Here is a 15,688-nt window from a genome sequence, read left to right on the forward strand (position 1 = left end):
TGAGTGAAGTTACTCTTCCACGTTATACTGCTTTTAACATTGTATTCACTTTAGGGATTTAGGAAGACAAAAGATGGGGGGGAAGAAATTATGAAATGTGCTGTAGGAATATGAATTGTATAGCGATGTGCTCCTGGTGAATCAATCAAGTAGACAAATGCTGTTAAAGTTATCCTTTTTCTCTTCAATTCCAACTTTACATTTTGGAAACATAAAGGCATAATTCCATTCTTTCAGAAATTTCTGGAATTCGTGTTTTTTATATATCATTCGCAACATATGAGAGGTTAATAGAGCTGTAACACATTAATCCCAGATAGTTAAGACGAAATAATATAATGAAAGAAGAACGCAGTCCTTGGTCAGAACAGTATGAGAAAGACTGATCCAAAGAACAAAAGTAGATGAAATAAAAGTAAAACGTTGATTCGGTTAATTTGGAGCTAGGCGGTGAATAGTAGTTGATCAATAGTTACTGTGTTTTATAGGTTTAAGGGAAAGTGAAAATATGTGGTACCAAGTGCAGAGAGTTGCCTATGAAGATACTTATATGGGTTAACTGTGCTCTGCGCTGATAAAGTTTTGGGGAGGGAGGAATGATGGATTTTATATGCCTGGAAAAGCTAGTGTAGTAAGTCGTTTTAAGATGAGAGAGAGCTGATTTTCCGCAAACATCTGGGTGTTATCAAAAATGAGTGTAGTGGAGTTGATAAAGTTGTCCTCGGCTCATTTCAATACTGTCCTCACGTACGGTAAGTTCGGTATTGAAGACATTGATTTTTAAAGTGAAGAATATTAAAGTACTGGATGATAGGGATTTTGATTACTCTGAGAAGGTTAGGATTTGTATTTGCGTTGACCTTTTGAAAGGCCCGTTTTCTTACTCGAATGTATTAATGAACATAAAAGGTATTTTCCCTAATGGTTTAGTTCATAATTTACTAATTACGAGTCGCAAGAATTGTTTTGTTGTTATACGCCATACTCATTACCAGATTTGTATTTCATTTTCTGTGATAACAAAATAAGCTGATTTTTCCGAATCGTCCAAGCTTATATAACCTCCACTTCCTCTTGTGTATTATGTAGTTAGAAGCGATTGTTAGTGGAATAATGAGTAAGTTTCTCGTGTAATTTTCTTTTGTATTTTATAGAAAACTTTGCCCAAGGAGTAAAAATTCTAAAGATGGAAATACTGAAAGAAATTTATCTTAAAATGATTTTTAGATACCCACGCTAAACATTTTAATTTAGTAAAACTTAATTAAATTCGTTGTTAGGATATTTTAGGATTAAATCCACAGAGTCCAGAATTCTTCTCACGTTTATGTTTCCATTCTGTACGCAGAAACAATGTTCCAGCCATTGTGCAATAAATGTTTTCGATATACAATAACGTGCTGGAAACATATTAATTATTTTCTGTTGGTTATTATTACGTAACACCTCCAGTGAGTCCAATGACTTATTGAGAGAGGGCACCTACTCTACAACTGCCTCCACCAACTACAACGAATCGCAACTACCATCATCTACACCAGTGATGGCGAACCTATGGCACGCGTGTCAGCACTGACACACTTGGGTTTCAGGTGACACACCTTGGATGTTGAAAAATATTGGTATTCTGATGAAAAAACTGCGATAAATCGTAAGATCGCTCTCAGTTAAGGCGAAGGTAGGTTGGGGTTCTTTGAAAGAATTATATTTTATAGTTAGCCTATTTCTATTTTATTTTGTAACTAGCCTATAAACAATGAGCGTTTTAAGTTTACGTTTTCTTTCTTAAATCTTTATAATTTCTGCATAGTCATCATATGATATTATAAAAACTTATAAAAATTATTATCAATATTATACGATACAAACTTATAAGTGCTTTATATATTATAAACTTAAAGTTCACATTTAACGTCTGTGTGAAATTCGTTCATGCATGCATTCCAAGTCTCTCGACTGGGTAATACAAGTTCTAAACATATTTAAAACCACTTCAACAGAAAATATAATTCGCAGCATTAAATATTGAATTTATCTGAGTAAATAATGAAAACATTTTTATAGTTGCAATAAATTCAGTAAATTTTGTTAAATAATGCAAATAGTAACAACTTACGATGACGTCGCAACAAAAACTACTAAATAGCTGCTATTTAGTAGCATCATAGAGAGTAAAACGTAACAAGGTTTCTACGAACGTATTGGTAATAAATCTGGCAACCCTGCAGAAAGAAATAGTAGTGATAGTCTTGCATGGTCTGCCACTTAAGTAATTTTAGTTGTTGGTGTATAATTCGTTTCCAGTAATCGTTAGTTCTTATTAATTATTACTGCTTAATTACAGCTGTATATAATTGTGCACTTTTTTAATTGGTGAACCCTTTTACAGTGGCAGCTATCACTAATAAAAAAAACTAAAATTATCACAGAAAGGAAGTGGAAGAAATTTCCAAGATGCCTGGACTGAACAATATGGTGTTATTGATAGAGGCGATAAAGTTGTCTGTAAATTGTGTGGCGAGCTGTCTGTGAGTAGAACTTGGAATGTAAGAAGACATTTTGAAACTAAGCACAAATGGCTCCTAGAAAAAAACTTTTGAAGAAAGAATACATATCGCAACATCTAAAACTGGCAGAATCACAATCTTGTCATCCCTCAAAACAGGCAAACTGGCCAAGTAGAGTGAACACTGCTACCCCACCAACCATTTTAATTAAATTTCTTTCAGGACCTTCAAATTTAGTAGCCGCAAGTTACAGTATTTCACATACTATTGTTGAACATGGGAAACCACTTAGTGTTGGTGATTATATTAAAGAAGCTTTCGTAAAGTGTGCACCATTTTTATTTGAGGACATTCGTAATAAGGAAGCTATTGTAAAGCGCACGAAAGAGTTACCATTAAGTAGAAATGCTATTAAAGACAGAGTTATATCAATGAATGCTAGTATAGAAAATCAAATACAACAAGACTTGAACTCATGCCATTGTTTTTCCATTTGTCTCGACCAAACCACACATATTACGTCATCAGCTCGATCGGCTATTATTGCAAGGTATGTTCACGGTGATTCTATGCACGCGGAATTGATAAAGTTAGAAAATTTACCTCAAAACACGACAGGTAAAGACATATGCGACTGTGCTGTTAAAGTGTTCCGTGAGAAACAGATTTTCGATTACAACTGATGGCGCACCTAATATGGTTGGCCGTAATGTCGGTTTTATCAAAGAATTTACAGAATATGTTGGTCATCCTGGTTTGTTTCCATTGTATTATACATCAGGAGACACCGTGTGCGAAATCAGGCTTAAAGGATTTGGATAATGTGATGAGAATTGTGACAAAGGTAACTAATTTTATTGCTGCTAGGGCTTTAAACAAACGAGAATTTAATTCACTTTTAAGCGAAGTTGAATCAGTGTACAATGGTCTATTAATGTACAATAATATTCGATGGTTGAGTCGTGGCCAAGTACTTGAACGGTTTGTTGAATGTTTAAACGAAATTAAATTATATTTAAATATGAAGGGCATGGAGCACGAATTTTCTCAGTTGAACGATTCTGCTTGGCTCAGTAAGCTGATGTTTTTCACAGATTTTTCATTGCACCAGAATGAACTTAATATATAATTGCAAGGTTTCGGAAAATCCGTCTATGTTATGTTTGGCACAATCAAGAGCTTTGAGAATAAACTCAAAATATTTCAACCTGATTTAGAAAGTAACAATTTTAAGTATTTCCCAAAAGTGAAAAATGTTTTTAACGAAACCAGCCCCAAAAATCGTGAACAACATATCAACCAATTTATCGAAGTTCTACAGTCAGTAAATGAGCAGTTTGTTTCTAGATTTAAGTAATTTCGAATGTTGAAAGAAACAATCCAATTCATAAATCATCGTGATGAAACAGAATTCATGTATCTTAAATTAATGACTTTGAGTGGTTGGATTTAAAAGATCTAGAAATGCAACTAGCCGACTTCCAGTGTAATCCTATCTGGAAAGGAAAGTTTATTGCACTTAGAAATGAATTAGAACTTGAACGGGAACGTCTGCATGATACCGCGTGTAAAAATTCAGACTGTGAAATTCTAAGCGTGGGGAATAGCCTTCCCGAAAACTTTCATGCACTTAAAATATTTGCTAAGGCTCTTCTAACAATTTTCTCTTCTATATACTCTTGTGAAACTCCGTTTTCTGCCTTAAATAATATCAAATCGAAAGGGAGAAATAGATTGAGCAAGGTTTTAAGCGCTGCCTGAGTAGCATTAAAATGTACACACTATAGCCCTTCTATAAAGCAACTTTTTACCAGTACTCAGCAACAATTTAATATTGATATAAAATCTATGAATTCATATTATTTCAATTTATTAAATTAATTGTATAATATGAATTCATAGATTTTATATCAATGTCCTATTATATAAATAGCCTAATATGATATGTATAAGTCACCATCTATGATTATGTAGTTTAATTTATAATGCATGTATGCAAGTGGCACATCAACAACGTAAATATTGACGTTGAAAAAAAAAAGGTGTTTGACACACCTGGGTAAAAAAATTCGCCATCACTGATCTACACCAACGCCATCTACTGCCCATCATCACCACTAGTATTTTCACAGACAATCGCAGCCATGCCCACGGCGGGATTCGAACTCGCAGCCTTTTGGCTGGAGAGCAGATACGCTGACCATTTGGCTGATAGTAAATCATCTTCTATGCAACCGAATCCTTACACACTAAAGAAGGTCCGTCCGTCCATCCATCAGATGGATATCGTTATCAGCGAGTTTATCATTGTAAATCTAAACGGTTGTTCTTTATCTAAGATAGTTGACAAATTAAGCACCGTTTTGTTGCATCCTTCTGTCCTTAATGAGCACTGGTCTGGTTTTATTAAAGAGTGCAGTGCGTTGTTGCCGGTAATTGAACTGAACTTATGTTATATCTGAACTGCTAAGACATTATTAAGTTTTTTCATTCATAATGCCATTTATCAAACAATTAAATAGAAACCCAATTGCGAATAATTGCGAACAATATTCACACTCTACAAATAAAACATACTATGTATATGAAACTGCAATATAAATGCCAATCAATTTTCGCTTTCCTTGGTCTCACACAAACATTTTATTGCAGGATCGAGAACAAACAGGTGACGTTCAAAGTAAACCCCAATCCTCAGAACCTGAATGCTTCCGATGTTGCAGCCAAAGCAGGTAAGTGCATTTAATTAATTAGATGCATTTAATCAGTCCATGCAAGCTAGTCATTTTTAATTGATGACAAACCAACTACTTGGGTCCGTTGTTACGTATCGCTGATAATTATGCAAACTTGGTGGCGCGCTCTCTGAGATGATTTTCTGATCTTTATTTCGAAGGATAATCTCCTATCAACGTGTACTTGGAATTTAAGTAATTTCGAATGGCAACGACTTATGCAATCAATTAATTCGTCCTGATGAACAACTTCAGTTACAAAGGACGATGGTAACAAGTTGTGTGAAATTATGCCAGCAAACTTGAGAAACGGTTTTTGATTTCGACACACTCAGCCGAGTAGAAACAGGATGCAATAACGGCATTCTTGGCTCCCCTTATTTATTGTATCGGATACTTATTTGCCGTCGTATTACGCAAGTAAGACAACGCATCTACTTACCTCAAAACGTTTCGTGCATGCAGATTTCTTTCCGACAATTCAAGATGACCTTTTCCTGCGTCTTTCGCTTCATTTTAACAGTAACGTAGTGTAATGTTGCAAACCTTTTCTTGCCATGATGTTAAAAATGGGGAAGGCTGACGTGTTTTTAAAGGTTCTTATGTCCTCCTTGTTAGAAAGAAATGGTTGATATTTGAATCCTTGCTGGTCTTAACGTTCCGAATTTTCTACGAACGCACTGCTACGTAAAAAGAGGTGCTGTCAGATTTCGGGATTCGCTGCTGCTCAAGAAAACTGCAAGAGTGACTGGTGAGGGTTCAGTTTCTGAAAGTATGAGAAATTGGTATCTTGAGTGAAGTTCATACACGAAATGCTTTATATTTCAACAGCGCGATTCATTTAATACGGAAAATACCTTAAAGGGCGACTTGAGAAAAGTTCGAGTCCCCCAGACAGTAGAATGACTCGTAAGGGTCAGTGTTTTATTTTAAGGAAAATTATATATATCAGCTTTATTTTAGTTTAAATTTAAATATTTTTCATTAAATTCTTTCTAGAAACCTACCACCGAACTATGCATTGAACGGATTTACATCCATAAATTTTATTTACCTAAAATAATAAGCAATTATTTCAAGATAATTGCTTATCAAATTTAGAAATTATTACTGGTCGCTACTTTATAGTTTCAGATAATAAAATCCCATCTTGCATTTGTTTAGAAGAATATGTAAAAATGTAGTAGGCAGGATCAAAGAAATTGCGGCTGTGTTAGCCAGTACTAGTTGCATTCTGCGTAAAGCATTCAAACTATCCAATATACTTAAACAAATTTAGTACTCATTGCATAATTTTAGCTGGTCGATATAAATTAACAGTAAGTAACATTAATATAAACTAAACCATTTTAGTTAGTAAAATCTTGAGGCCCTGATTGCCTTTCCAAACTCGTGAAGGAATAATTGGTTTATTCCATCTATTAGTTAAAAAGTCACTACATCCATGAGTTTGCAGCTTTCGACTCATTAAATCAACACGAAGTTGTGCTAATTTAAAAGATTGCAGAAAGAATACCTCGTTGACTCTCAATAATCAATATTCCTTATTTTTTAGCATGTCACACCCCTGACACTTCTTGATTAATTGCAAGTCAAGAAGTCGCTGTGGTTGTTTTTTTTTTCCATTGGAAAAACTTGAATTCGAAATTCATCTGTTACGCCTGAATTATAATCAGTCCATCCCAAAACAGTTTTCCTTTGTACTCCCTACTTTAGAGCGATGCATACTGAAGCACCCTTAGAGCCTAGTTCTTCGTAACACACTGCTCGAATTGTTGATTGAGTGGTTAGCGCATGAAGTCTCCAACCCACAGACTGGTTGTTTGAATCTCACCATCAGCATCGATATTTTGGGAATATTTTTAAGTACTAAATGAATGTCATCGCCTGCTATACAACCACCCTTGTAACTAGAGGCCTAAAGAGACGATAAAAAAGTCCCATGTTTGTCTGCAGCGCAGGATAACCAAGATAGATCTAGCCCTTATCCATAGCGGTACTAATTTTATGTATAAGGATTTTAATGTTAATTGAGATTAACATTAAAATCATTAGGAAATATATCAATTCTAAAAAAAGATTGCTTGCACATACAAAATTAGTTAATTTTGTGCAATTAATGCAAGAAATTCCACTTAAATTTCATGCGTACACCGAAATAATTAAAATGATACCAAATCGTTATTCTCAACCACAGAACGGTTTACTTTGAATGGTGGGCCACACGAATTGAAATATTAAATATTTACAAGTATTAAACATAAATCGTTGATTTGTTTTACGCCTTGTACTATAAAAACTTAATTTGTGCGTAATTTAGAATTGCATTTATCAACACTCATAACGCCAGTTCTGAAATTAGCAGATTACCTAATATTTATGCTCAAAAACAAATACTTCCAGAGGAAACCAATCGGCGCAGTTTTAAAGACTCGGTGATGTTAATAACATTAATTTCTGACAAAATATTTTGAACTATTTCGCATTTTATTACGAAGATAATGGCGGAATTGAGAGCTGTACTACGGTTCTCGTTTTTAGCGTTGGTACATTCATAGATTTAAGTGAAAACAGCAAGACTGAATTCCAAGATTAAATTATCTCACGATTTTAAGAAGGAAATGCAATTAGTGAAACTTTTAGAGGAACGAAAAATAGTGTGAAAGAAAAGCCTTTACTAGCATGCCCAAGCCGTTAACCTATTATGCTTTTAATGGATTTATTACCGCAATGCCTCGCGCACTGACATAATGTCATAAGCACTGGTTAACTTCCAGTAGGACCCGTGGACAATGAGATTAAGGTTACGGGTGTAAGCAAATGGCAAATAATCAAATAACGTTTGGCTAAGTGTGTCTTCAGAGAACTAAATACGACCGAGTTCGGCCAGTGAAGTCGCTAGTGGAATTCAATTTTCGCTTCGTCTTTTACAAAGATGAGTCACCTGAGACCAGGAGTTACCACAATTATTGTCTTCCCTTTAAGCGAACGCGGAATGGGAATGAGCGGCATCGCTACAGAGTTTAGCCTAGCTGACCGATAGGTAAATTAGAACTATTCTAAATGGTACTGAAACCTTCTTGCTGTTCTTCCTAATGACACCATGTTGATATCGATGATGCATTCCGAAACATCTCATTTCATAGTGATAACAACTAACATATTTTACAGATATTGATTCATTTTAAGTGAACCCGAGTCCAAGAAAATGCTATTAACGAGATAGAATCCCATTATGAAATCTATATGTTATTGTAATTAACGACAAAATCTATGTGATCCGGACTTGGCTCGGTATTTAGGATCCATAATCGCCTTTATATTTGCATTACGAATACATGTGCGGAGACATTTTTGCAAAGTATTTCGATTATTTAAGCGGAAGATATAACACCTCTTGTTCATCTAAGATGTGTTTAGAGGTTTTTTTTTATTGCTTGAATTTTTTCACCTTCTACTATAAAAAACTGTTCACTAAGAATGAAGAAAATGAGGAGAACGCGCATAGCTGAAAGAGCAGTGAATGACTCATTGCAACCATATTCTATTAAGTATATGCATGTTCTAAAGTATATGAGGACCTGAAACAACGGTTCAGTACAGCTAATTCTGTCACAAATTATGGTACGGCTGTCTTCACCTGGTGGCATAAATTCCACATAATTTCTGATGGATTAGCATGAAAGTGTTGGGAAGGACAAGGCATGTTTTCTCACGTTGGGAAAACTTGCTTCCGTTTTCCAGTGACTTCATACCGGCCTGCAGACCACTGCTTGGTGGACCAGTCCACAGGCGATGTAGGATTCCTTAGAAAACAAATCCTCCAATTAGACAAACTAGAATTCTCTCAAATTTGACCTCAACATCGGGCGTAGTGGTTGGTCGAAATCCATTGAAATAACCTGGCACCACATCGCTACCCAAAAACGTTCACACTGAGCCCAGTGCAGCATTTCCGTAAAGATTCCATTGCACATCAAAACTGTCACTCGCATATCGGTGGCATACTGTTCAGTGGATCTCATATCTTCGAAATGCAGAGTACGTTACTTTTGTTTTATGCGTCACGTGATAAACGTTTGAGTAATGTGATTGCTGTAGGTTATTTATACTATCCTTATGCTGATATCTACAAGTCGCACACTGGCGGAGGACTTGCTTGCTTATTCTCAGAAGTGCCAAATAGTTCTATAAAATAGACGTGTTCATCGGATATAGCAGCACAAAAGAATTTCGTGCTGCTGTATCCAATGGGCCCGAGTTGCTGTGCCTGCAGTTGAGAAGTGCAGTGTTAGTTTTTTTGGGAAACTAAGTTGGTAAAAATTCTTGTCGGATCATAACTATGCAAAAACCGCAAAGAATTACAAACCTGGGGCATAAACACGCATTTACCAGGAAATGACTTAAAGTTTTCCACGGTGTGTTATCAAAAGAATTTGATAATTCGTTTCCCCACTTTTTTTCAAATCTTCTTGGAATTTTTGAAGGATAATCTTCAACTTGAAGATTGCGGGCATTCTTTGCATTCCCAAATCAAAAAGAAATATTTTTTCTTCTTTTCATATGCTAATTGGCTGCTTATATTTAAAATCGTATTTTATTTTCCAAGTTTTAGGTAAGTCTTTCGACGAAGGAAAATAATTAGCCAAGCCATTTCAGGGAAGATTAGAGCTTAATTAAAATCTCTACTTACACAATTTTTATCCCGAACCGAGAGTGGGAGAATTACTGTATTGTACCGCTAATGTTAATTCCATTGGTTTTGCTTCTTTCCTTGAACAATAAGTTATTAACTCGGTTCTTTTGTTCAAACATTTCTTCTTAGTAGTTGGAAGAACCGAGACTACAATATTGAATGCTCATTTAGGTGCACTTGGTAAGAAAAATAACAATTTGAGGATGCGATGGACCAACCGTTTACAATGTCTCCTGAAGCAATCCGATTTCATGCACGCTTAATTAAAAACACATAATCCCCCTAAATTTGACCAGCGGTCCCTGAGGTTGGCCACTGTAAACACACAGAGTAACCCTCGTCAGCTGTACCGATAATTACCTTTGCCTCTCTTAGCAGTAGTGTTTAGATAACTTTTTTCGTTTGTATAATCTAAGATAATAGATTTATTAAGAAAACACTTTACAGTTTAATGCCCACGATGAAGTCAGCGTCAGTGCTACTGAACAATTCTTAATTGCATTTTTGAATTTCATTTCGCTCAGAGACTCTGGTCAGATGAATCTTTAATTAAGCAGTTGAGGATTAGAAACTGTAGTGCAAAAGAACAGAATCTTTTTCGCCATCTTAATCCATTTTGGTAGAAAAAGATTCTTACTCCATTCGAATATGAATTTCGAATTACAACATCTTGCGTAATCATACGTCGTATGCTGAAAGCGGTATGTTAGTGAGAGGGCATAGAATTTAATGCTGCTATAAAGGAAAATATCTCGCAAATTGAGGCACTACACTCACAATGACATGCGTAGCTGTAACCAGATGACCAATCGCCCTGCTCAATTGTAGGCCTGGTTGACTGAGCGAATAGAATTTCCGTTTTCTAACCAACAAACTGAGGGTTCGAGTTCGCCATGGACATGTTTGTGAAGGGCTTAAGATTATAGATGAATTTTATCACCCGGTGTGAGGCCATAAACCTGTAGGAAGGATTAATTCAGAAGATAAATCCGCGACTGAGGCTGTGAGAAGGATTCCTGGATGAGAACAGTAATCAAACACTGCAAATAGCAAGAACTAAAGTCTGAAAAAAGAAAATTTCAGTAGCGGATATCCAACCGCTGACTAGCAGCTGTTGGATGCATTGAGAAAGCTAGAGGAACTTTGTAAGACTTCATCTTCAAAGGATTTCATACACTCAGAAAAAAGGTGTGTCGGTCTGAGTTGTACTCTACGCGAGTACATTCCAAACGTTTGCAGGAATGGAGCAGGCCAAGGAAGGGTTTAGTTAATTAATTGAAAACCATTGTTAAATATAACTGAAAAACAAATATTATTTCTTGAAACTGATTTGCATTCGAGACCAAATGACGCCAGTTATATTATGCTGATGTTTTTACATTCAATTTGCTGTGGCGTTCTGTAGACAAGCAATGTTTTCAAATATACAAATCTTTTCATACTAGCTGATAAGAATAAACTCATCAAATGACATACAAATCAGTATGTGCAAAAAAAAAAAAAAGTGATGCACTAAATCCAAACTGAAAATTCTTTACGAGGTATTTGCGTAAGAAATGCCAATTTAAGAAAAAGGATACGGATAAATTGTCCTTTTGAGGTTACAAATATTAAAAAAATGCAAGTGAAACAGCAATGGTCTCCAAAGATTGACAGAAAAACTTCTTTTCGAAGTTGAGACCTGTCTTTTTTTTTTGTTGTTGTTAGAACCACAATCAAATGTAATGTGTTTGTATATTTCTAGCACTCTATATGAATGAAAGAATAATATTTTATTGAAGATCTTTAATTTATTATAACTGCATTACGTTATTGTATTTACTAAAAGAAAACATCAGATTTATTATAAATGCAACCGCACAACACACTCATGATTGATTTTGGTGTTTACCAAGCTTGGGATGCAAACAAAATAATTTACCAGTACGTCTATTTTCGTATTCAAGTTTAGAAATAAACATTTCCATATCTTAATGCGGATGAATATATTTTATGCCATTAGATGACGCCGGTATTAGAAACATCACTTGAGTATAAGGAAAATATGTGGGACCCACCGCATATAACTGAAGTGAGTGAGTTTATTAAAACTAATTTGAATGCAAGGACAGATCAGACAATCTGGAGAAAATCTGTGTTTGATGATCCATCCGAAGTGAGTAGGGAATGCTTCTAAATGCCCATAAGGCGAACAGATTTAACAACAAAAAATGGCTGACAGCAATTTGAGCAGTTCCGTAGATTTCAGGTAATACAAGGGAGACCAGATAACCCACCAGAGAAAAATGAACAGATTCAAGAAGCGACCACTCTGAAGACCCTAATATTTCTAATGGCGTGTGCGTTATGGGAAGCCAAGCAACACTACATCACTGTCCGTAATGATTGGACATAGGATGAACGAAAGACGGACAGTAGTACGCCTTGGTATAGCACAGTAGGTTCTTGGTGAGTGAATTACTAAGTTGGTAACTGTTTTCTGACAGAATTAGTCACTAAACAAACAAGCGATATAAGAATGTCGCATGCGATTTCTTTAAATATATATACCGCCAACTGCTAAGACGATTCTTGTTTTAATGGTGACCAATCCATTTCATATTAATATGTGTACAGTACAGTACACAATTTGGTTTTGTAGTAAACTTCATTCTCTTCTGTAATTCTCCTTAAGTGAGGTTTGCAGGATGCATCTAAGGCTATAAAGTAATTGATGGCTACTGTCATGGCGATCAATTACATGAACTCTCAATCCGGTTTGTGCCTGGAAGAAGGGGCAAAAAACTGCCATATCTTGTCAAGAGAACAGATAAATTGGCAAAGATCGAAAGGTGTGTAAAGTTCCTTGCAACCTCGTAAAAGAGATGAGATTTCTCATTTCTGTTTTACTAGTTTGCCTTCGGTGCTCTGTTGTAATCAAACAACTGCCTCTGGGTCCACCTCGTCTTCACTTCCATTTTTGGTTTTTAATTAATATTTGTTTAGGGTATCGTTCGGTGTACTTGCTCTTTCAGTTATGGTTATTGCTGTTTAATCTTGCTTAATGACATTTTGAATATAAATTTCAAATTTATCGTAATTTATTTTGTGGACAGAGAATTTTACAATTTGCAGTTCTTATAAATTTTAATTTCAGTTTTCTTTTCTGTTTATTTTTTAATTAATGCCAGATTTGTTTTCCACGCAGTTATGTGAACACTGCTAAAATCTTTTCTATTTTGAACGTGTTTTTCTTTTAGTAAATCAAGAGTTTAATTTATTAAGGTTATAACTTTTAAAGCATTTAGCATTTATTTTAATTTTTTCACTTCCATACGTGATAAGTCCACATCTACTATAACTAAAAGGTATTTATCTCTTATTTTATTATTGACACTGTTTTATTGCTGGAGAATTTTCAACACTTATTTCTTTCAATGATATTTTCATTTCCGTATATTTTAAATTGTAGGGTTATTTTCAGTATCTATTTTGACATCATAATATTAGGGTTTTTACATATTTTTCTGTTTCACCTTCCACTACGAAGGAGGATCATTTTATTATTGAGCTATGCACAGGTGTTTACTAAGGCAAATGCAGATATACTGATGAATAAAACTATGGCAAATAAGGGATCAACGCTTGTGGTGAAACATTGGGCTCCAGTTCAGAAATTCCCAATTTGGTAGAAAGGATTGATTCCTAATTTTTTTTTGTCTCCCACCCATTAAAAGTTTTATATATATATATATAAACCTATTATATCGTTTTATTAAATGTATGTATTTTTTGAGTCCGGAAACCAGGATTATGTAAAAAAGAAATATAGGAGCCATTTTATGTCTACAGTACGAGAGGTGATCTCGCATCGCACGAAGAAATTAATCTTCCACCTATTTTTTATTAATTTTGGGGGGTAGGTTATTTAAGATATTTATGTTAATAAGCTATTGTTTATTTAAGGTACATTTTCTATAGGAAATGAACCAGGCATTAGCAAATTAGTATAATGTGCGATTATACTAAGCCACTCAAGCCACCCTTGAGTGGCTTCAAAGATACCTAACATGTTCTATATAGTAGAATTTCTAGCTTAATTCTTATGTGAGATTTGTAAGTTTAGGCCTTTCTTGGATGGAGATTATTATGAAGCTAAATACCGATATTTTAATTCTGTATAACTTATATAATTATTAAGAAGAGATACTGAACGACTAGTTGGGTCGCAATATTTGGGCCCAATTGCTAACCTTAAAAATTCCAGTGAATTCTATGGAAAAACCACTACCACTGAGAGCACGATGCATGCTGTTGCAATACTCGTATGGCAAATTGTTTCACCTCTTCATATACAGAAATGATTCTTATGTCTACATAATAGCTATTCGGTCTCAATCGTATATTTGTTTTGTAATCCTGTTCTAAAGTAGCTGATGTCTTAAGGTTAATATTGATCTAACCGTATTCGAAGTAGGTAATTGTGATGGTACAATGCCTTGAAAATAAAGGACATTTTTCATATCGCTGCCGAACTTTAACAGCGGAAACTTTTAACTCGTAAAATGCTGACATTAAGGTCACCATAGTCCCATAGTTAAAGCGAGATATCTTTAATGGGCACCGTTTGTCCAACCTTTCTACTGCGTATGATGCTTCCTCTTCTAGACTGCTCACGCCACTAGAGGGCACTAATTGATTTAAAAAAACATTAAGACTGCAATATGTGCATTAGAATGTACCTGGTGGAACTGCTACAAATAGTAATGATATAGTTTGAAAATAAGTACCAACAATTTTCTCTTTCACGTACCAACTAGAGAAATTTCAGTGACCCACAAGGCGTTCTGCTTGACGCGTTGCTCGTGTTTTCATGACGGCGCAGTTATAATAGCAGCAAGGCAGTGTTGTTTTTGGTTCGTTTAATTCAAATTTCACTTTCTCGTACAAAGAAAATTCGGGTAAAAATGCGAATGGATTGTTGAGCGACGAACATAGCATAAACAGTTGCTGGAAAGTGGTTCGTTTCACGAAGAGACATGATAATAGTGAATTGTACTTGAAATGATAGGAGAAGGATTTTTAACTATTTTCCCAGTAATTTCTTTGGAAATGCCCAAGTTTGAATCCCTCTAGGAAGAGACGAGCATTTTTGAACTGATAATTACAGCCAGTTCAAAACGAGAGAGGGATAATATACGCACCGGCAGAGGACCAAGTTACGTCCAATGGTGTGACAAACTTAAGTTTCTTTTTTTCTGAAAATAGTTCAGCTTCACGTTGAAACCACAAACTGCGAAAACATCGGTTGAATTTATTGAATTCGACTTTCTTTCATTTATATATAAGAATGAGGGAAAAAAATCCAACCAGAATTACGTAATTCATAACGAATGCGAAAGGTGTTTTGAAAATGTTAAACAGATTTACAAAAACTGATTCGTATAAAGTTTTAAAGCACATTTTTCGTTTACAGCCACAGGAGCGAGGCTGTAGGAAGGAGAAAAGTTGAGAAAAGAGCAAAATAGGAATCCATGCGGTAATAACTTGACTATTCAACCTTGGATTTTGATATTTTATGATTTTGTGCACTACTTATGGGAAAATAGGAGCAAATTCGTCTATGTATGCATGCACTCTTTCGCTTATCTAGCGATAGTGAACTTACACCACTAAAACCTTAATGCAAGATGTCTTCCTAAAGCGCACGTGGTTTATCACTATAAGAAATGAAAGTTTAAGCTTAGTACCAAAATGTAGTATTTATTCGT

General features: G+C 35.1%; 1 protein-coding gene across 2 annotated transcripts in view; it reads left to right on the forward strand.

Moving 5' to 3' along the window:
• Positions 1 to 15,688, forward strand: part of IA-2 (tyrosine phosphatase IA-2) — a 392,148-nt gene that overhangs the window by 175,292 nt on the left and 201,168 nt on the right. For both annotated transcript variants that reach the window (XM_090411727.1, XM_090411728.1), the window contains one exon: positions 5,160 to 5,239. In XM_090411727.1, the coding sequence (XP_090267853.1) occupies positions 5,160 to 5,239 (80 nt within the window). The remainder of the gene's footprint in view (positions 1 to 5,159; positions 5,240 to 15,688) is intronic.

This window comes from Typopeltis vanoorti, chromosome 22, assembly GCF_054136105.1.
Source record: "Typopeltis vanoorti isolate ZY-2024b chromosome 22, IOZ_Tvanoo_1.0, whole genome shotgun sequence".
NCBI classification, from domain to species: Eukaryota; Metazoa; Arthropoda; class Arachnida; order Uropygi; family Thelyphonidae; genus Typopeltis; species Typopeltis vanoorti.